At 40.8% G+C, this 19,904-nt stretch overlaps 1 protein-coding gene across 1 annotated transcript; it reads right to left on the bottom strand.

Annotated features, from left to right (window-relative positions):
* Positions 1-2,005: 2,005 nt before the first annotated feature.
* On the bottom strand, positions 2,006-19,043 carry ift81 (intraflagellar transport 81 homolog). Its single transcript, XM_044027035.1, has 18 exons — positions 18,640-19,043; positions 17,598-17,701; positions 16,893-17,073; positions 16,717-16,806; positions 16,422-16,487; positions 16,005-16,115; positions 14,708-14,792; positions 13,716-13,879; positions 13,526-13,621; positions 12,786-12,932; positions 9,089-9,238; positions 7,863-7,991; positions 6,351-6,440; positions 5,345-5,431; positions 5,165-5,236; positions 4,154-4,239; positions 3,920-3,965; positions 2,006-2,766 (listed from the first exon to the last, which is right to left on the bottom strand). The coding sequence occupies exons 1-18, from the start codon at positions 18,781-18,783 to the stop codon at positions 2,584-2,586; spliced, it is 2,031 nt and encodes a 676-aa protein (XP_043882970.1). The 5' UTR covers positions 18,784-19,043; the 3' UTR covers positions 2,006-2,583.
* Between the last annotated feature and the right edge of the window lie 861 nt (positions 19,044-19,904).

Here is a 19,904-nt window from a genome sequence, read left to right on the forward strand (position 1 = left end):
GGTATAAAAGGTTTGAGAAGCCCTGGAATACTCGTAAGCCCTTTATATGCAATATAGGCAAGGCACTCTACGTTGGCGGGCGCAGCCATGTTTTGCATTTTGAAGCAGCAGCTAACTCTGTAAACAAAGAAAGAAATCCTTTCTTGTAAGCTGACGTGCACACACTGAACCATACCTTCCTCTATTTATGTACAATTAAGGGGAAAACAGACTAAACAGAAGTCCCCAAAGACGGTTTGTGCCCACTACAATATCATAAATACCCCTTTTATTTGTAATGCTTAAATATATATGATTGCATTGTATATTTCAATAACATAGGACTTTGTCAGGGCTTTACAAAAAATAACATATGGTCAAAAAATTATGATTTAGCCATTATAAAAAAGTTTTAATGACTTTCTTCTTCGTCATTCTCACTCATCACTCATCATCAGCGTTACTGAAAGGAGTCGTCAAATAGCCCTGATGAAAACTACTGAGTCAAAACACTTTAAATATACCCATTAATTAATAAAACATTTTCGTACAGTATCAGAGTGATCCAGATTACTTTTTTGGACTGCCACTTATACTTTAAGGACTTTCTTAGATTAAAAGGACATTATTATTATTGTAAATTATGAATACACTACAGTATACATTACTCCCACATCTTATGGGCCATCATCACACAGCACACAGTGTGAACATCACTGGGGTAAATAATCACATGAATGAAGCATGAGTTGAACTTAGTTTCCTCAGTTTAGAGGTGCATGGAGGTTTAAAGGGTTGAGAATGAGATGGGCCACATATGAACGTGTCGGGCAATTTACAGACAGCTACACAAAGACAAACCAGCAACAAACCCACATCTGCAAAGACAACCCCTCTAGATGTGTGAGGACACCAGGTCGATCAATGTCAGCTGTTTTGCAGGACTGGCACGCAATCATCTGTTAACACATCTTAATAGGGTCCCAAGAAGCAGAAAGTGCTGTAACAATAATATCCTGGCAGTGCCCAGTTGGACACCAAGCTGCCTTTTACAATGCACACTTGATCCATTTGGCACAAGAGCCACACGTTTGGCTGTCAACAGCAGATTAGGTTTCTGTGGGAGTGATGGTGGGACCCTCAAACATCCACCAACACATTTGTTGGGAACAACACAGGGAAACTGTAGCATGCATGGGCCAGCATGTGTGGGCCAGAGTTTTCACTTCATCAGAAACGCGAATAAAACTGATTCCACTAAATATTGAATTAGACTAAGCCTTAACTCTAAACCATTTACCACCAATAGAACAGAGTGAACATAAAACTCACTGCTATGAAATGTGCTTTCTTTATCCTAGTAGTATTCACTGTATGTCCTATTCAGGTTTAATTAAAATGGGTTGATAAATCTTTATCACATTGAATCATTTATAGTACAGACTGTTGCTTGAAGAAAGCTCACTCACCACTTCACACCAAATAAAGTGACAGGAGTGATATTCTGCTGCTGAAGCTCATCTGCTTCAAGGTTTGACATTGTCTGCGAACCCTAGCCTTGGTTGTGCACAACTGTCCCAGTAGATTAGAAGTTTAGATGTCCAATGTCACATAAAGGTACAGTATGTAACATTTATTGGTGAAGTTGCTTGTTGTAGTTGAATATCCCTGTGTGTTGGAGAACCTACGTAGCCTTCAGTTAGCATGAAAACTCAAAATATGTTTAGTTTGTTCATCGTTTAAAACATGGTCATGAAAGCTGACCCAGCTCCTGATATAAGCAGTGACTCTTTATACAATGAGATGATTGTACACTTCAAAACCAACAAAGAGTAAAGTTCAATTATTTTATCTTCGATCCCATCCAAATATTATTTCTTTGCCTTTTTGAATAACTTTTTAAACACCAGCAGGCCACATGACTATGTTGCTGCCATGGGATTGGCTTACTAGATATTTGAGTTAGTGAGTGGGACAGATGAACGTAATGATGAGTATTTGACTATTTAATAGACATGAGTCAAAATGAATAGAAAATACATTTATTAATTAATACATAGAAAAGCAGAACATCTAACTATGAACGTCTTGAATGTCAAAGCCTATGTTGCTATATGGATCTAAAATATATGCGTGAAATAAAATGACCGTTTTATCTACAATGTCCAAAGCAACGTTGGTCCCACTGCATTCCAAAACTGGCAAGACATTATGTCCGTGGTTGTGGTTGATAAAAATAGTTGACTGAGGTCAAATCCTAAGTGCTCCACTTTGTATGTTATCTTTGGACACTTTGATTGGAAGTGTATTCTTAAAGATGTGTCCAATAGCAGTCTCCACAGGGCCAGAGAAAGACCTCCTCGTGCATGGGGTTTGCTACCGGTTTGTGGATTCAACCTTGTTATCAGCAGAAGTTACGGTAACACAAGATAAAAACTGGATAGCGGAAAATGGAATCCACCAATACAGTGAACCTGCTGTCTACAGTATATATATATACAGTATATGTCCTCCAACAGTTTACGTGCAACAAGAGAGCATTACACTGAACTCTTTGTAGTGAATGTACTGTAGGTGACCTATTGACCGTGCAGTGACGCATCCTTACAACACCAGCCTATCCTCTCCTCCCTTCTGGATGACTTGACCAACAGATGCCTGGTTCTGAGCTCGTATAAAGCACTGCCTCTTGCACTCCATCAGCTGCTCCAGGTCCCGCCACATCTTCATCTGCTCCATGTTGTCGCTGTGGCTCTCCCGCACCATCTTCTGCTTCTCACGTAACTTCTGAAGTCCACAGAGGAAAAGACGGGTCAGTGTGTCGACAGAGAAAGATTTCTCAAATAACAACCAGAAGTACAATATGAGTCTGGCCACTAAGTTTAAACAACTGGGGTCAACTTTTTCAAAGCAACAAGAGAGGTGAAGGAGAGCGTACAGATGGGGTGGAGTGTTAGGGCTGACGTGTGACACAAGGATGCTAGTGAGACCTGCTATGATGTATGGCTCCCAGTCAGTGGCACTGTCTAAAAGACAGGAGGCAAAGCTGGAGGTGGCAGAGCTGAAGATGCTGAGATGTTCGTTGGGAGTGACCAGGATGGACAGATGGACAGGGACAGCTCAGGTTGAACAGTTTGGAAATAAAGTAAGAGAGGCAAGGTTTGATCACATGTAGAGGAGGGATAGTGATGTTAAAGATGGAGCTCCCGGGCAGGAGGAAAAGAGGAAGACCTCAGAGAAGTTTCATGGAAGTTGTGAAAGGAGGACAGTTGGTGGAACAGAAGAGGACACAAGGGAGAGGACAAGATGGACGCAGGTGATGATGGAGAAGGGAGAAGCCGAAAGAAAATGAAGAAGAAGACAAAGCAAAGAAATGCCTGGACTGGATGCTCATTGATAATTGAAGCCTCCTGTGGATGTGCAATTTATTATTACAGCACAAGGCGCCTCGACTCGACTCGACTCCGCCCACGTTGAGGAGGAACTGTAATGGAAAACCAACCAAACCGTGCTGAGGCGAGGCATAGCGGGACAATGTAGTGGAAAAGCGGCATTATTCTAAGGCCATGAAAACTAAATGGTTTTTATTTCTTCAAATAAACCCCCCAAATATTACACACAGCACCTTTAAATAAAAAAATCCTCCTGGACATATATACAGCTGTCACACTGAAAACAAGGCCACTGGTACAAAACTGTATGTTGTTTTGTTATGTCCATGTCACATAAAATCATCATATTGAAATGAATCATTAGTGTTATGTTGGCTTACAGAAGAAAAAGAACCCATCTCATTTTGAAAAAGTTACGTACCAAATTCAAAACCAATTCAAAAATATGTGAAACAAAAAGGCACACTCATTATATGAATATAATTCTGTAACCCTTGGACCATTTCCATGGCATCTGCTAGGTCACCTCATGGACACATTGTATTCACCTTGCCAAGTAACTCCTGCTCTGAAATGTTCTTCATGTACACCTCCCTGTGAATGAAGCAGAAGATTATAAATCAAACACAAGGCATGACTGCAGTCTGACATGTTGATCTCACCTGCTGTGTTTAAATAAAGACACAAGATTAGGCCATAACTTCCTCAAGACTCTCGCTGTTGTAGCAAGAGCTTCCTGTGGTTAAAGAAAAAGGAAAATAATCATGTTGATGTGTGCTCACCTGATGGTCTTCTTCCTCTCCTGTGGGTCAGAGGATACATAGGCCTTCATCTCTTCAGCCGCCCGCTGTATTTGCATCTCAATGATCTGTGGAGGACAGACAACGAGGAATCAGATTGAGAGAGATCTGATCTTCAGTGGACAGCATTAAAGACGACTGTATCAAAGGATGAGTCTCCTATGACCACGTGTGATCACATCTGGCCTCACAAGTAAATAGGTGAACAAAAAATGGACGTAGTCTATTTATAGTTTAAAAAGTGAAGCCCAGGAATCATGACGCAGTGGTGGTTTGAATGTTTGAATGGTTTCTACTTCTCACTTGATTCGCAACATTAGTAAACACTGTCCTCGGGAGTTAATGGTTTAAATTTCTAGTTTCAGGTCTTCTTCAATAGAAGATTAGACTTTTGTAAATTATGTTCCAATTTAGAAAGAAATAGATGATAAATGATGGCACATCATGAGTGAACACCAGTACAGTAGGTGTCTGGTTGCAGGTCTATGAACTTGGTTGCAACCAGGAGACTAATTCCATTTCTATATTATGTCACATCTGATGTGTGTGTCTGTGCAAGGAAAAGATAAACTTTTCTCTCTGTAAGAATAATTATGTAAATTAATACAAATTGATTAGTGTAAAACTGCAGCGGTTAAGTTGATGTCAGCTGAGGAAGTGGCCTACGTTCACGGACTAATGTGTGGTTATTTGTATGTCTGCTGAAGCAGCAGGAGAATAGTTTCCTACAGGAGGTGAGAAAGACAGACGCACAGCAGCAGATATGAATCCTGCAACCTGGCTGTTGACATGTGAAGGATGCGCCTGTGGAAAGTCTGTGGACAGAGGGAGAGTAGGTCGAGGGTCTGATCAAATCAGGGGTTGTTTAACATGTACTGCATCTCGGGTGGTGGAGACTGACTCCCATGCTGCTAGATTTAAAAATAAACCCAAAAAGCTGTGATGTAATGACACAAGCACAGACCTCTTGTTCTTCTGCTTTAAAATACATGCCTCTGACATGGCGTTAAGATGATGGTATTTGTTTTCCTCTTGCGACGTCTCCTCTCTCATTGCCTTCACCTCCTGAACAAAAAAGAATGTAGACATAAAATTACGCTGCTGTAATAAAACACAGGATAATCATATTAGATTTTTGACTTTGTTCAAACTAATGCAGGACAAAAACAATACCTGCTCTAATTTAGATCTGTTGCTCTCCAGACCAGCAGCGCAACTTTCATACTGCGCCTTCTTGTCCTCATATTCCTGGTTTAGCTCCTGTTAGAATCAGAATCAACACTGTCATACACAGCAACTGACAGACAAATGATTCCAGGTACTGAGAACTGCGATGAATATGAAGAATACACATCTTCCTCATATTTACAGCACTGTTTCACATCAGTGGAAGCTGTACACAGATAGATACAGCTGGAATTTGAGCAGTTTAACTCACAACAGGCTCTTACAAAGTCTATTTATGTCTTCCTGTTGCAGCTCTTCATTAGCAGACATTACCCAGTAAGAGTCGTTCTGGGAACACGTGTAGGAAAATGTAATCCTCTGCTTTAGCTCAGCAATGTGGGGGGGCTTTCCCATCATGCATTTTATTTATGGACTATGCAAATTACTCTTAATGGACTCCGTGCAAGTTCCCTCTCAACAACTCAATACATTTTGGCAGCTAAACATGGTCGAAATGATGAAGCTCAAACCAAAACATGCAATATGGGGATTAGGCAAACTGGCAAACTGTCCAGGGTGAACCCCGCCTTTCGCCCTATGTCAGCTGAGATTGGCGCAGCCCCCCGCGCGACCCTCATGGATGGCCAGTTCAACAGTAACTCAATTACAATCATTCTATCAACCAGAACAACCAGGGTATGAAGAAGACCGTCAGGTATCCTGTGTACCTAATAAAATGAATCTATTTTTATGACTCCAAATCAGATATGAGCAGTGATTTGCAAACTGCATCAGCCTCATATGAAAGACTCAAATGTGAATTCTCTTTTTGTCACTGGATTGAGAGCGAGAAGGGAGACAATACTCTTTTTCATGTCATTTGAATGTCCTCAGTCAAATATGGTCATTTAAATAGGATTTTCATTTGAGTGGGTGTCCAGTCATTTAAATAGGAAACACTATTGTTACGGTGTGAGGATTCTTTGAAGTTGGGTCATATGGTGTTGCTCACCTGACACTGTTGTCTCATTGCCCTCAGCTCTTTTATAATCGGAGCTAGAGCCGACTTCTTGTCCACTATCATCGAGTTCAACTTCTTCACCTGTTCAAAAAAAAAACATACAAAAAATGTCACAATAATGACAATCAATTACAAGGAACACAACCATGACACAGAGGCTCACACAATGGCTTCACAATGTGTTGTTTCACGACTGACCTTGTCGGGACCAGTAGTCCTCACAGAGACCAAAACCTGGTCCGAATGAGTGAGTGGTTAAGTTTAGGGTTAATATTTGAATTAGGTTCAGCATTAACTGGTTATGGTTAAGATTGGTTAAGTGCGTGGAGATAATAGCAATGACACTTACGTAGCGATGTAACAATGATACTAAGTAGTCTTGTTATAATGCATAAATAACTACAGAGCTAACTTAAGTATAATTTAAGTATATATTTAAAGTGATGAAATATAGTGATTCACTGAGATGATATGATGTCAGTTTATCCATAAATCCATGACACTTTGCCCAGTATCTACATATATCTAGAGGTAAACGTGTCATTTGGTACTTTAGCTACTTTACTTTGAGTTTTAGTTAGTTTACTTATTTAATCTCTATGTCATCCTGGTGCCAATCCAAGCTTCAGTGTAAAGTTGTACTTTCAGATTCACCACATCAATAACAGTGTACCTGCTACAAGAGCGATCAGTAAAATGACAGGGTGCTGAACAAATGTGAAGGGATGAGAAATGCTGGGATTATGTTGCATGTTTACTTTGACAGGATAAAGGTAGCAGTGGTAAATTAGAGCTACAGTAAAACTACAGATGGTGTATATCTGTTCAAAATACTATTTCTTTTAATGACCTGCTGGCTTTCTGTGTGTTCTACTGAGAGAGAGCACAAGTGAGTCAGAGGGAGTGTGTGTGCACCCATGCATGTAAAGACAACCTCTTTCCTTATGTAAGTGTGTACCAATGTTGAAATACCTGAAATACCTGCATCCCTGTTACATTATTTGACATCTTCTTTGTAGTAGTAGCAGCAGTAGTGACACATGACACATTCCAATACTGCAATACCATGAAAGTGGGAACCTTTTTGCCTTTAAGGTTATCTTACGGTCACAATCTCATACCAGCCCATGCTTATGTAAAGCTATGTTTTGCACAAAGTCCCCACAGGCAATTTTCACAGCAGACAATCTGACATGTTTCATTGAGAAAAGCACAACGGTGACTGATAACACTGACAATGGCTGCGTAAGCCTGGACAGTGTGACAGTGAGCCAGCATGCATCCCGCAACTGAGGAAGCTAAATGGAATTCAGCCATCATCCATTTAATTATTTCCACCTGTGATTTTCCTACCGCGGCCTGTCAAAATGTCCCATTAAGTCTTGACAGTGAGCCAGCAAACACTGGGGCACTTAACAGAGACATGATTTATTTTCATTGACAACTCTGTTTGTTTTGTCAAAAATGTCTGCTGTGAAACAATGCAGACTACTCTTTAGTCACCATTTCAGACATGTCGTCCAGAGTGCGGCCCTTCTTTTCGTCCAGCTCGCTCTTGATGGCAGACACTCTCTCCAGTTCCTCCTGAGTGTTACTGTAGCCAGAGATTCCTTTCTCAGCTTCCACCTTTTGCTGAACAAAACAAAACACACACAGTATCTGTGAATTATTACATTGGGTTAACAAAATCAAATCACATATAATTAAAAAATAGTCTACAACATCTAAAGAATATGAATAGCAGCTTCCACAAACCACCTTTTCCTGCTGGAAAATGAAGTTTCTATACTGCTCACTCTTCCTGCACCAAAGTCTATAGAGAAAATCTGTATTTTTTAGCCCGCAGGATGTGTAGCTGCTGCTCTACTAATGTCTCATTTAGTAAATCTGTGTTACTTAGGTACATCCTAATAAATGATTTTAAACAGTGAAGTCACAAGATAAAACATTTGACTAAGCTGACGGAGGCAGCAGTGGATTAACAACCCCTGTGTTCTGTGATGGAAAATCGCTGACTTTCTCTATGGACTCTGGTACAGGTGAAGAAGAGGGTTCACAAACTTTAGTTTCCATATGTAAAAAGCTGTTTCATGTTGGTATAAAACCTATTCTTTAGATATTGTTGATTTGTGCCTTCAGTAGTTAAAAAGCTGTTCATGTGTAAGAATAAAAGCAGCACTGTGACAGCAGTGCAACTGTAATGGGACACGTGAGCAGCAGAAAAACCTTCCCTGCTCTAGCAAATCGTCATGTGGGATGCAGACAGAAGAACAGAGGCAGATGCAGCCCTCAGAAATAGCAGCTCTTGCCTGCGTCAGACTGCCTATCAACGCGTCAGGTGCTGGGACCGCACAGAGGTGTCAAGCTATTTCCAGGAAGCTTCTACCACTTCATTGTTAACACAAACTGCGTGAATGGGGAGATCAAGTGGGAAAAAAAGCACATTTGAAATGGCAGTCCAAGTGCAGGGAGGGAGGGCTGCTGGTGCTGGTGTAGGAGAGATAGAATGAAGGCTACAAGGCAGAGAGGACATTAAAAAGTGCACATTTCCATGCTTCAGATAGAAAGTTTATGTTAATGAGGAAGCTCAAATGTTCCATAATCTTCGTGAACTGTATGTAAATTGCTTATGACCTGTACTAAAGAATACTAAAGGACTTATGTAAGTTCTTTTTTAAATGTGTTTGCCTTGTCTTACATTCAGTTACAGACAATATCCCACGAGTTACCAGTTTCTGTTGAACAGCCTCATGCCTCTGCTTGAGAATCTCCTCTGTTCGCTGCAGGACTCCATACTCCGCTTTCATCTCAGCAATTTCCTGCCGTTTCTTCTTGTACACGGTTCCTTTGCTCCGAAGTTTCACCACCAGACGTTTCAGCTTGGGAGAAAACAAAGAAAACAACCTAAAAATGACTTGATTTAGAGCAGGGGTGAAAAATGGGCTTTCTTTATATCAGCAAACCAACACTTAGAAAGCATTTAAACCTGATGTTGAGGGCAGATGTGAGCTCAACACTCACATACAACAGTGAGGTCATGTGGCTGCTTAACAAACAGATGCTTATTTAGACATTGAGGAGTTATGAAGCAAACATTAGCATTTGTTTGGACTTTTGTTTTTGGCCAGCTGACGAATGTGAGTCCAACATTAGTTTAGTCTGTACGTGCTCATCTGGCTGAAACATCTGGCTCTTTAAGTGCTAAATACTACTTCTCACAAAAGACAGAGACTCAACCATAACGAGCTAAAGGCTTTCAAACCAAAACAACGCTAAGGATGACGCTTCAAACTGTTGAGAGGAAATAAAGTATGAAAGTATTAATGTATTTCATACATGTCTTTTTCATGCTTGTACAGTTTTCTCATCACTTTCCTTTTTAACCATGTACAGTATATACACCTGGGTTAATTAACGTATAGATATGAAAATATGGTGATGATATTTGTTTAATTTGGTTCATTTTCAGTAGATGAAACAAATACAAAGACAAGAGAGAACTCCATATTTATACAATATATACATATATATACTAATAGCTTATTTAGTGTTTATACAGCACTGCATTCTGCAAGTGCGCACAGCCCATGGCCGAGTGGAAAGGGAACTTCGCTTGCAACTGGAGGGTTGCCAGTTTGAATTCCGTAAGGACCCAATCCCCATCGCTCCCCACTGATTGGGTTCATTGAATTAGACACTCTAAATTGCCACATGCGGTGTAGGAAAAATGAAATATGTTGTGATCTGCTGTTTCTTGACGGTGTCCAGAAAAACTTAATGAACGTAAAGTAACAAAAATGTATTGTATTAAAATGTAATATAATATAAAATCAATCACAGAGGCCAAAATAAGCAAATATTTTTCCATCAAGGGAACCCAATGTTCTTGTGGCTTCTACAAACACAGAAAATGTCGCCGTCTTTCTTGGAAAGTGAATGAAAGAGAAGCATAAACGCAGTTTATACTCGTTGACGTGGTGTCCGGCACAGCTGAGATACTTATGAAAGGCCACGAGAGAAGACAAAGGGTTGAGCCAGGGGAGAGGAAGGATTAGAATGCAACAGTGACTCCAGCAGAGGGGCCTGAGGGCCACGCTATGATCTGACATTGTCACCCGATCCTTTCAGGTTCACGGCCAGCAATGTAGAGCAAGCAGCTTCATCTGGCAGAATAAGTACTTTAAGTGGATGTTGGGTCACTCCCTGCCCTGACTGTCTGCTGGGACACAATGAAACGTCTCCACAATGAAGAGCAGCTATAAATGAACATGGACACAGGAGAACAGCCCCAGAAATCATAGAATGTGCTTCATATCCTTTGGGGATCCGGGAGGCTTGATGTGTGTATATGTGTGTGCGTGTGTGTACATTTATTCTTTGTGTATTTTGGGACATCAAGGGCAGACAAGGCTGAGAGAGGAATTAGCGCAGCAGAATAATACTACACAGTGTCCCCGGCTTTGTGTCCCCAAAGCATGTGGCCAAAGTGGACAGCAGCTCAGCCATAACACACCTGTGTCAGACATACAGTACACGCACACCGACACACACGGGCATACAGTGGGAGCACACGCGTGAATGGAGCAGCAGATACGACTATGTGCAGGGCATACGACAAAAAAAGGAACGCACTTTAGCCAGTTACGATAAAAACGTAAAGCAAATAAGCACCCCAAGGTATGTTACTCTGATTGTGATTCATGATGGAGTCTTGTCTGATGTAAGGGTAAATTTATCCAGCGCGGCGATGCTGGCTGACAAAGTGGTTTAATATTACGGGCCAACCAATGACGAGCAGATGCAGTCATCGCTCTCACAGGGACCCTGCAGTTGGTGGGCGGCATGTGATGATACATAACCTGCAGAATGGAAAATACCTCTGATAAAGTGGATCATCTCCTCTGTGCCCGATGGCCCAAAACTAACGACGGAGTCTGACAAAACGCTCACTCCTTCATACAAACGAGTCCCTCTCCTCCAATCAGTCATCCACAATAAACTGTGATAAAGTGGTGTCATTAATGTAGAATATACAGTAGTCCGTGGTAGAAATACACTTCAGTGTCTGTACTGCTGACCATCCTGTAACAATGGCGATGTTGCTGCTTCTTCCTACTTAGTCAGATGATTGTTTTCCTCAAGTTGGAAACAAGTTCCTCATGGATCTTTCACTCCTTCCATCATTTGCCAGAGTCAGTGAAAACCATTGTTTAGTTTTGTACTAGAAACTGTACAGAAATCACTTGTAAAATGCAGCATTTAAAGTGCAGTAATAGCAGCAGTGTGTGGGGATATACAGTTGTTCATGAGTCACATGAGCCTCCCTCTCAGTCCAAAAACATGCAGAGGCGAACTGAACATTCCATCGTAGGTGTGAGTGTAACAGTGAATGGTTGTTCGTCTCCATATGTTTGACTGGTGACCTGCGTCCAGCATGTTCACCACGTAAGAGTCTAAATATAACACAAACACCAGTAAAAACTGAATATATGATTATATTTCTAATTCTTATTATACTGACTTCTGCACAATTATCACTACTCATCATAACTTTGACTCTCTGAGCTCTCAGACCTGAGTTGGTACGAGGGTTTTTCTAAATGATCTGTATTTTCTAACTCTGCTCCGTTGACGTCACTGTACTATTGTCTTTCTAATAGAGATTCTTGTTTTATATACACCTCTTTTACATTTACATGTACAGGTCAGAGGTTAGAGGTCAGAGATCTGCACAGGGTCAACACTCACCATCCACAGAGGTTGACAGCAGACTCACAGAACAAAGGGGCGGAGGAGCAGAGGCGAGAAAGTGCTCATAATTTTCACAGAGGGTCTCAGCTCTTTGCATGGAAAAAAGAAGTGATTGCCCAGTGGATTACATCTTATATGTAATAATATTGTCACTCTGGTTCAGTCAGGTTCATCAACGTGACAGCTCACATTGGACCGTGCCACGTGTCTGAAAGCGCGAGTACATCCTCATCATGGGATATAAATAAAGACAAAGGTTTTTAGGCCCCATGTCTGTTTAATGTGTGCAGCTGACTTGAATGAAGAGACAGATTACACTAAAGATTGGGGAAAAGGCTAACTTTGGGGCAGTTTGTCCAGTCCACTTCCTGGTTCTGGATATTCTCTCCGTTGTGTTCTATTTATGGCTCTGCATAGGAATGTGAGGGAGAGCAGGGAAAAGGGATAAGTAACATTAGACAGTGAGCCCGTGTTTGGATAAGAACAGAAATAGCCTCTTGTGTTTTGTGAGGTCTGCAGATCTGCTCGTGTGCACTAAGATAATGCAGGTGATGTTAGTGGTTACCGAGCAACAACATCTACTGTTTATGTCAAAAAAATACAATAACACCACAGCTGTGAGGAACCCCTAAGTTAGTTGCTATTCACTGACTGTATAGTTGTGCGACTGTGTACCTCATCGCCCCGGATCACCTCTTCCCCATCTGAGGTTTGTGCATGGCTGCTCCTCTGCCTCAGCTCCCTCTCTGCTGCGGCCAGTTCCTCCCTCGCCTGCTGAAGCTCCTCTGCCTTTGACTCCTTCCTGCGAATGATGATGGACGCCTGCAAGAGTCAGGTTGCATTAGAAAAGCAAATGTGACTTTTTACACCTTTAGGAGACAGAATTCAGCTGACCAGCAGGAATGAGCAAGAAATATCAGCTTACAAACAAAATGCACTTTGTTCACAGTTTCTCCATGACACAAGGATTCGCACCATGGCACTTTTAGCAGTTTGACATCTGTTTACATCTGAATGAAGAGGAACAGGAAAAGTTGTTCTTTCTCACATTAAAGGTCCAGTGTGTAACTTTTAGGAGGGTGCAATGATGTGTAGGTGAAATTCCTGGTAACAAGACTGAAATGCACTGAAATAAATACAGAGAATGACCTTGTGTATAACTGCTTTTATTTGGAGGTTTTCCTTGGAACTAAACACTGCACAGATGACTGTAACAGGAGGAACTTTTCCAGCCTATAAAAAGCCCTCCTTCATGAGAAGAAGGGAAAGAAAAGTGACCTATGCTCTATCATCCCTGCCTTGTTAACGAACAAATAAATAATCTGCTACATCACATCACATCCCATGCAGCGTTTTCTGTAACATAAACAAAGCCGCTGGTGAGTGACTGAACAGAAACTGTGTTAAGTCAATACCTGTTGCCTGTAAAGGGTCAGCTTGTCGTCCATGGGGTCATTTCTCATCATCCTCTTCTCAATCAGATGGTTTATCTGAGAATCCACTTGTTTAATCTGTTCCAGAGGACAGAACGGGACTCAGAGACCAGCGCATCAAACTTTTGCCAACATATGAAAATGGATAAAACGCCACATTGTTTTTTCTGACCTTGTTCTCCATCTCGTGCAGGTCAGCCTGACCCATGGCTGGCTCTGACGCCACCTTCTGAAGGTACTGCACCGTGCGCCTCATACTCTCCAGCTCTTTGGGCAGTTTCTCAGAGACCATGTACGAGTTGATCTTGATCTCCATTTCAAGCCTCTTCATTAAACCTGAACGAGACACAGCATTTCACGGAGAATGTTAATCAAGGTCAGGATGATGATCAGTAATAATATACATGTAGTGATATTAAAGCTGCAGCGTTTTTATTATTCTGCCTCTGGTTGCTTCTTTATGAACAAAAATGGTGTAACATTATTTGAATGCTGCTTCCTTCATCTGAAAACATACAACACTATCAGACTAGACTGAGGGTGAACAGGAGGATCATGGGACATTAAATATGTATCCCGTCAAACTGTGGAACTACTGGGTTTTTTGGTAGAATTTGCTTCAAAGACCTTTGGTGGGAACGTTTTTGTGCTTTGTGTTTGCAGTCCTCTAACTTTGCTAAAGCGCGATGTTGCCGTGTTGACATAAAACAAATCACTTCCTGTGTGCAGTGCTGGAATGTCACCGGATGACACGAGATCTAAATACTGCTTTACTGAGAAATACAAAGAGAGTCATGTGGAGCTGAGCCAGTGTAGTGTGAACTCACTTCATAATGGTTTAAATGGAACTGTATTTATAAGTTAGAGTTGCAGCTTTAAAAAAGTCTTTGATTGATTTCAGAAAGTAGTGATGAAGGGCAGCTGCATGCAGAGCACTTATTTGAGCCCACAAGGGAACTAATGGTGATAAGTGACTAATAATGCAGCTGCATTGTACAGGTCATTTTAGAAGCTGTAAATGTGTAAATCTCTCCTGCGGCTAAAGAGCCTGATACCAGAGGAGAGCCTATTAGCCGAGAGAGCTCCCAAATCTCCGCTGTGTCCTTGAACATCCCATCCAGCTGCGTTGTGCAGAGGCAGTAGCAGCACGTGGGTACTACTCACTCTCTGGATTGGCATCTGCTGCCGCCTGCTGCAAATCCTTCAACTGCTGCTGTGATCTTTGCAGTCTCTGCTCTGCCTGGAACAGCTGCACACACACAAAACAAGATTAGTAACACAGGTAATGTTGTAAAACTACATTAAACATACAGGCTGCAGCTAAGGACTACTTTCATGAGTGGTCAGTTACAACGCCAGTTATGATTTACTGTTCTCTCTTTTTTTTTTAAGTTATAATCACCAATAACTTTCTAAGAGGCCACAAATCAATTCTGCAATCCTTTCAAATATTTATGAGTAGGGTTCATTATGAATGATATTACATTCATGTGCACGTTATTCAACTGATTAAACAACCAGACACCTGTGTGACCAACAGTCTAAAAAACACATTTCAGTTCAAATAGATTAGCAGAATTTTCAGCAGGTAGTCAAGGTAATCAAGTTTTAATTAATTTACCAAACAGCTCTTGGAAAATGATTCACTACATTATGCACAGATATATTTCATGGTTTGTGTCACAATAATCTTTAAAAAGTAGGTTCCTGTGTAAAACGCTTTGGATTTGTTGGCAAATGGTTTACTGCCTTTATATCAAATATGATCAATTCTATACCACTTTATCTACCCCATGAGGGTCACATGGCTGCTGGTGCTGACGGTAGGAGAAAAACTGGAGAACCAACGCACACATGAGGAGAACATGCAAACTTGTTCTGACCGGGTCACAAACCCAGGTCTTTTTTGCTGCAAAGGCAACAGCACTAACCACTAAGCCCCTGTGTGATCCTTCTAACAGATATGTCAGAGATACAATAGTTAACTTTATCTTTTAGATTTTCCCACCCATAGACCACAGATGCAAATTAGCTACAAGTTGTTGTGTATCTGCTCCTGGTCTCTTTCTTCTGTCTCTACCTCATCTCCCTCTCCCCCCTTTCTGTCCCCCACCTCTCCTCTGTCCCCCATTTTTTCCTTTCACCCCAACCGGTCGAGGCAGATCTTCGAGTCTGGTTCTTTTAGAGTTTTTTCTCTCCACTGATGCCTAGTGTTTGCTCATTGTGTGAATTGTTGGGATTCTCTGCTCTCCGTACTGTTGTCTATGTACACAGACCTGAGATAATGTATGTTGTGATTGAATCGAATTGAAGTTGTGAAATGCCACCTCTTTAAAAGAACTAATAATCTGAAGTGAGAAAAAAACGCTTTCTTTTCAATCCTTTAAGTGATAACTTTGTAAAACAAACACAAGAGGAGAACAAATGTGTTTGTGAACCACAATTAATCACAAGCATTTACTTGGTTCTTCTGCTCTTGCTTCTGGTGAGTCAGCGCCTCCTCTCTCTCGCTTTCCACTCGCAGCTGTCTGGCCTGGTCCAGCATCCGCTGATGGTTGGACACTGACTCCACCTAGAGGAGAGACACGGTAATAAGATGGTGTCCAGTGTCGTGAATATGAACACAGTCAGCAGAAATACCAAAGCACCTCGAACAGAGTCAGGTTTCACCTTCTTGGCATTGCCAGTAAACAGGAACCTATAAATTAACACCTCATTACGACATGACACAGTCTTGTTAAGAATGACTTTCAACCTGTCAGGTCTATTAGAAGAGCTTGTAATGTATGTCTGCGGTCATGTTTTCATTCCTCTGTAAATCCTAAAGACTTCCAAGCATGGCGAGAGTGAAAGGACCTCCAAGAACAATCACGCTTACCCTCTTCTTCAGCCTCTCCACTCGTTTGATGAGTTGATCTTTCTCCTCCTCCATCGCACTAATGTCCTGGGGTTTGTTTTTTTTTAAAAAGAGATCATTTTAGCAATTCATCATGGTTGAAATACTATAGAAACATGACATATGAAGATTATTTTTTTGTTTGACAGTAGTGTAAAACCCAGATGTATATAGTATAACATCCTTAAAGACAAAGCAAATTAGAAAAGTTCAATGTTTAAAGACATATTCAGGTAGTTGCAGTGTCATGAAACATTTTTTTCATGGTTTTCATTACCCTTCGGATTTCTGCTGCGGAGAACCCTGAAGTCCTCAGCTGTTCACACTCCTTGTGATACGTCTTAAATGCTTCCACCAGCTCTTCATACTGTAATCACATTAACATAAAGCCTCTTCTGACTTGGAGCTAATTAGCAGTTCCATCCACATAAAACACAGCAGATATTGACTCACCTGGTGACAGGTGTCATTGATGACATCGTCCTGCAGAAACTCGGCCGGCACCTCCAGTCTGACGAGAAAGCGAGCCAGGTAAGCCCTCTTCTTTAGTTCAGGAACCCTCTGCAGCAGCCAGTGCAGGATCGGGTGGACCACAGGTTTGCTGCCAGTCACCAGACCCTGTCTGAAGGCGCTTCTGCAAGACACCACAAGAGACACAGTGTGTGATGAGAATATCGTCATTTGCTCTCTCTTTGCTTAACTTTACTCGCTCATTGTTCTGCATGGAACAGTGTCCACAACACCGTGAGTAATTATGACTCGTCGTTTTTCCTGCGTAGGCCGCGTCTACATACATCAAGCAACACAGGGCATGAAACAGTAGGTTGTGTCGTAACAAACAAGGGAGACATTTACCTAAATATCAACTTCACTTCTTTGTGGGAGCAGCTCAGCTGATTCATTCAACATACAAACGTCAGAATCCAAAATTCTTCCTTGTTGTATTTTGAATTGTGAAATAAAAATAATGCTAAAGAACTATGAAACTATGGAAAGTCTACTCTTTTATCTCAATCAAATGCATTATTTTAAATTAAGTTATTTTAAACAACTTTCTTTCTTGCATGAAACTCAAGCACTTTCCATGACCCATCTCTATTTAGGGAGATTTTCAAAAACTAATTCACAATCTTTCCAGCATCAGCTGCAGTTACTTACACGTCAGAAAGATTGCCAGGAGGTAAGTACTTCAGCATCCCCAGCAGAGCACACATTCTCTTCACTGTCTGTTCAGGCATTTCTTCTCTTATATCGAGGGATTGCTAAACAACAAGGACAGCAGGAAATGACACCATATTTCACACGTTTGTTCATGAGCAACTCATGTCATACATTAACTAACTTTCTTTCTTACTGCTACGTTTATTGACATTGATGTTTCAAACACAATAATGAAAAAAATTATCTATTGTATTTCAAACATTCTGAACTGATTTATAAACCCACTCCTTTGTTCATAATCTCAGCATTCTTAAAATGCTGTAAATGGCTATGACGAACCAAAAGACAGTGACCTTAACTATCCTATATGCAAAGTGTTTTGTATTCTCAAGTATGGCTGCAATAATTAACTGATTACTAATTGATTACAAAATTAATCGCCAAATATTTTGATTGAGTGTTTTTCTTTTAATAATTAAAAACCGGTTATCTGATTGTTCTTGTTTTTTTTCTGTAGTTTCTTTCTCTATATAACCAATAAATAATTAAAACTGAACAAGTTTGAAACATCATCATTTTATGGACTAAACAACAATTCACAAGCAAAAATTCTCTAATTCACTGCCTTGATTGCAACCTTTTGTTTATTCTATGAATTGTATTTCCATTCATAACTTCTATTAATACATAATTAAACCTACTAGATAACAAATGTATTATACATGTGCACATCTACAATACTGTTTGTCTATTTTTCTATACCCCTCCCTTCACATTGTTAATTTGATCTAATGTTTGTTCTTTTACTTTTTTAATAGATAATAATTTCAACTTTTAAAGATATTCACTTATCTTGTTCCATAGACACTCACGTGCCACTTTATTAGGTACACCATTTGTTCATCACAGTACAAGCAAAGGTGTAACTAATAAAGTGCTTTGTTATTGCAGTTATATTAGACGTGTTCGATAAACAGCATTGACATCATTGCAGTGGCATCATTGCAGTGGCTGAAGCTAAAGTGAGCAGCTCGTTTACCTTTGGATCTATTTCAGCCAGAACATCGTTTAAAATCTGCAGCAGCTGCATCGGCTCCAGACAGTCGAACGTGATGAGGTTGAAGTTTTTCTTGAACGGGTCTTTGTTGAGTTGCTCGACGATGAATTTCAGCTGCTCACTCATGTTGCAAAATCTTCTCCCTGTCCTTTACTAGATTACCGAGCTAACGCAGAGTTAGCTTCCTGTCGACGGCTAACCTACTTTGCCAGTCCCTACAGAAAAAGCCCTCAGTTTACCAGCTTACTTCTGTTCGTGGTCACATTAGCAAACAGTGATTTTCAAATGTGTACGATACAATAAAAAACATTTGTTCCGTCGTCACATGAATCTTTAACTTGCCCACTGAGTTTGTTGTCGACAGCCCCATGGAAACCCCGAGGTCGTCGCTGATTGGTTACTACAGGAAGTGTTTCAGGAAATGCGTTCACTGGTGTTTCGTTGCGCAAAATATGCGCATATGGCCTGCTCACTTTCCAGCACACGCCGTCAGTGTAAACGGAGCAAAATTGCACATAAATAATACAACAACAAACAAAAAAACAGACGTGTTTGACAGCAAACATCACAGAAAGATGTCCTGAGCTCAGAAAGGATAGATAGATGTGTTCAGTTATGAATAACTCCTTAGTTCTAGATGTTTGAGTCACTGTAATTCATTTTTATGAACTTTTAATGCAGCATTTTGCCTTGTAATTTGTGTTGAACTTTGGAAAAAAAAACCACTTTCTTTCGTTACTATTACTGTATTGATGAAACTGTGAAAGTGTATCTGAAACTAAATGATTTTGAAGCAAAAATATCCCCTCAGTCACAAGGCAAGAACCAAGGCATAACTGGGGCAAGGGCCGATAACTCAACTACGCAGTCCTCCCCAAGCTCAACTCTCAGTATCAGCAGAGACCTGACACCTCTCCACCTCACATCTTCCAATTTAGATATTGGGCAAAATCGAATTCTGCATAAAAGGCTTGGGCCCTTTACTGCTCCTACTCCTCCTCTTTCAGTCCCTCCTTTTATACAATAAGCATTACATTTGGATACTGACAGAAAACATCACCCCCTCATCTTCTTCATTATCTTTTTCCTCCTCCACCAACAGGACCTTCCTCTCCAGTTTACTCAGCAGAGGAGGAAGTTGCCTCCAAGCTGCGTCACCACTGACATGTTTATCCACATGTAAGAACAAACATGACAGATAAACAGAATAATAGGGATGTATGATATCTGACTTTTTGCCAAAATGC

The sequence above is a fragment of the Solea senegalensis genome, linkage group LG5, assembly GCF_019176455.1.
Source record: "Solea senegalensis isolate Sse05_10M linkage group LG5, IFAPA_SoseM_1, whole genome shotgun sequence".
In the NCBI taxonomy this organism is placed as follows: domain Eukaryota; kingdom Metazoa; phylum Chordata; class Actinopteri; order Pleuronectiformes; family Soleidae; genus Solea; species Solea senegalensis.

Bases quoted from the DNA above. Each gene is read 5' to 3' on its own strand.
- ift81 (XM_044027035.1), bottom strand. From the start codon at position 18,783: ATGAGTGAGCAGCTGAAATTCATCGTCGAGCAACTCAACAAAGACCCG. The intron at 16,116-16,421 runs GTAAGCGTGATT...TCTCTCCTCTAG, and splicing joins TGGAGAGGCTGAAGAAGAGG to GTGGAGTCAGTGTCCAACCA. The intron at 6,441-7,862 runs GTGACTAAAGAG...TTTTTTGAACAG, and splicing joins TGGACGACATGTCTGAAATG to GTGAAGAAGTTGAACTCGAT.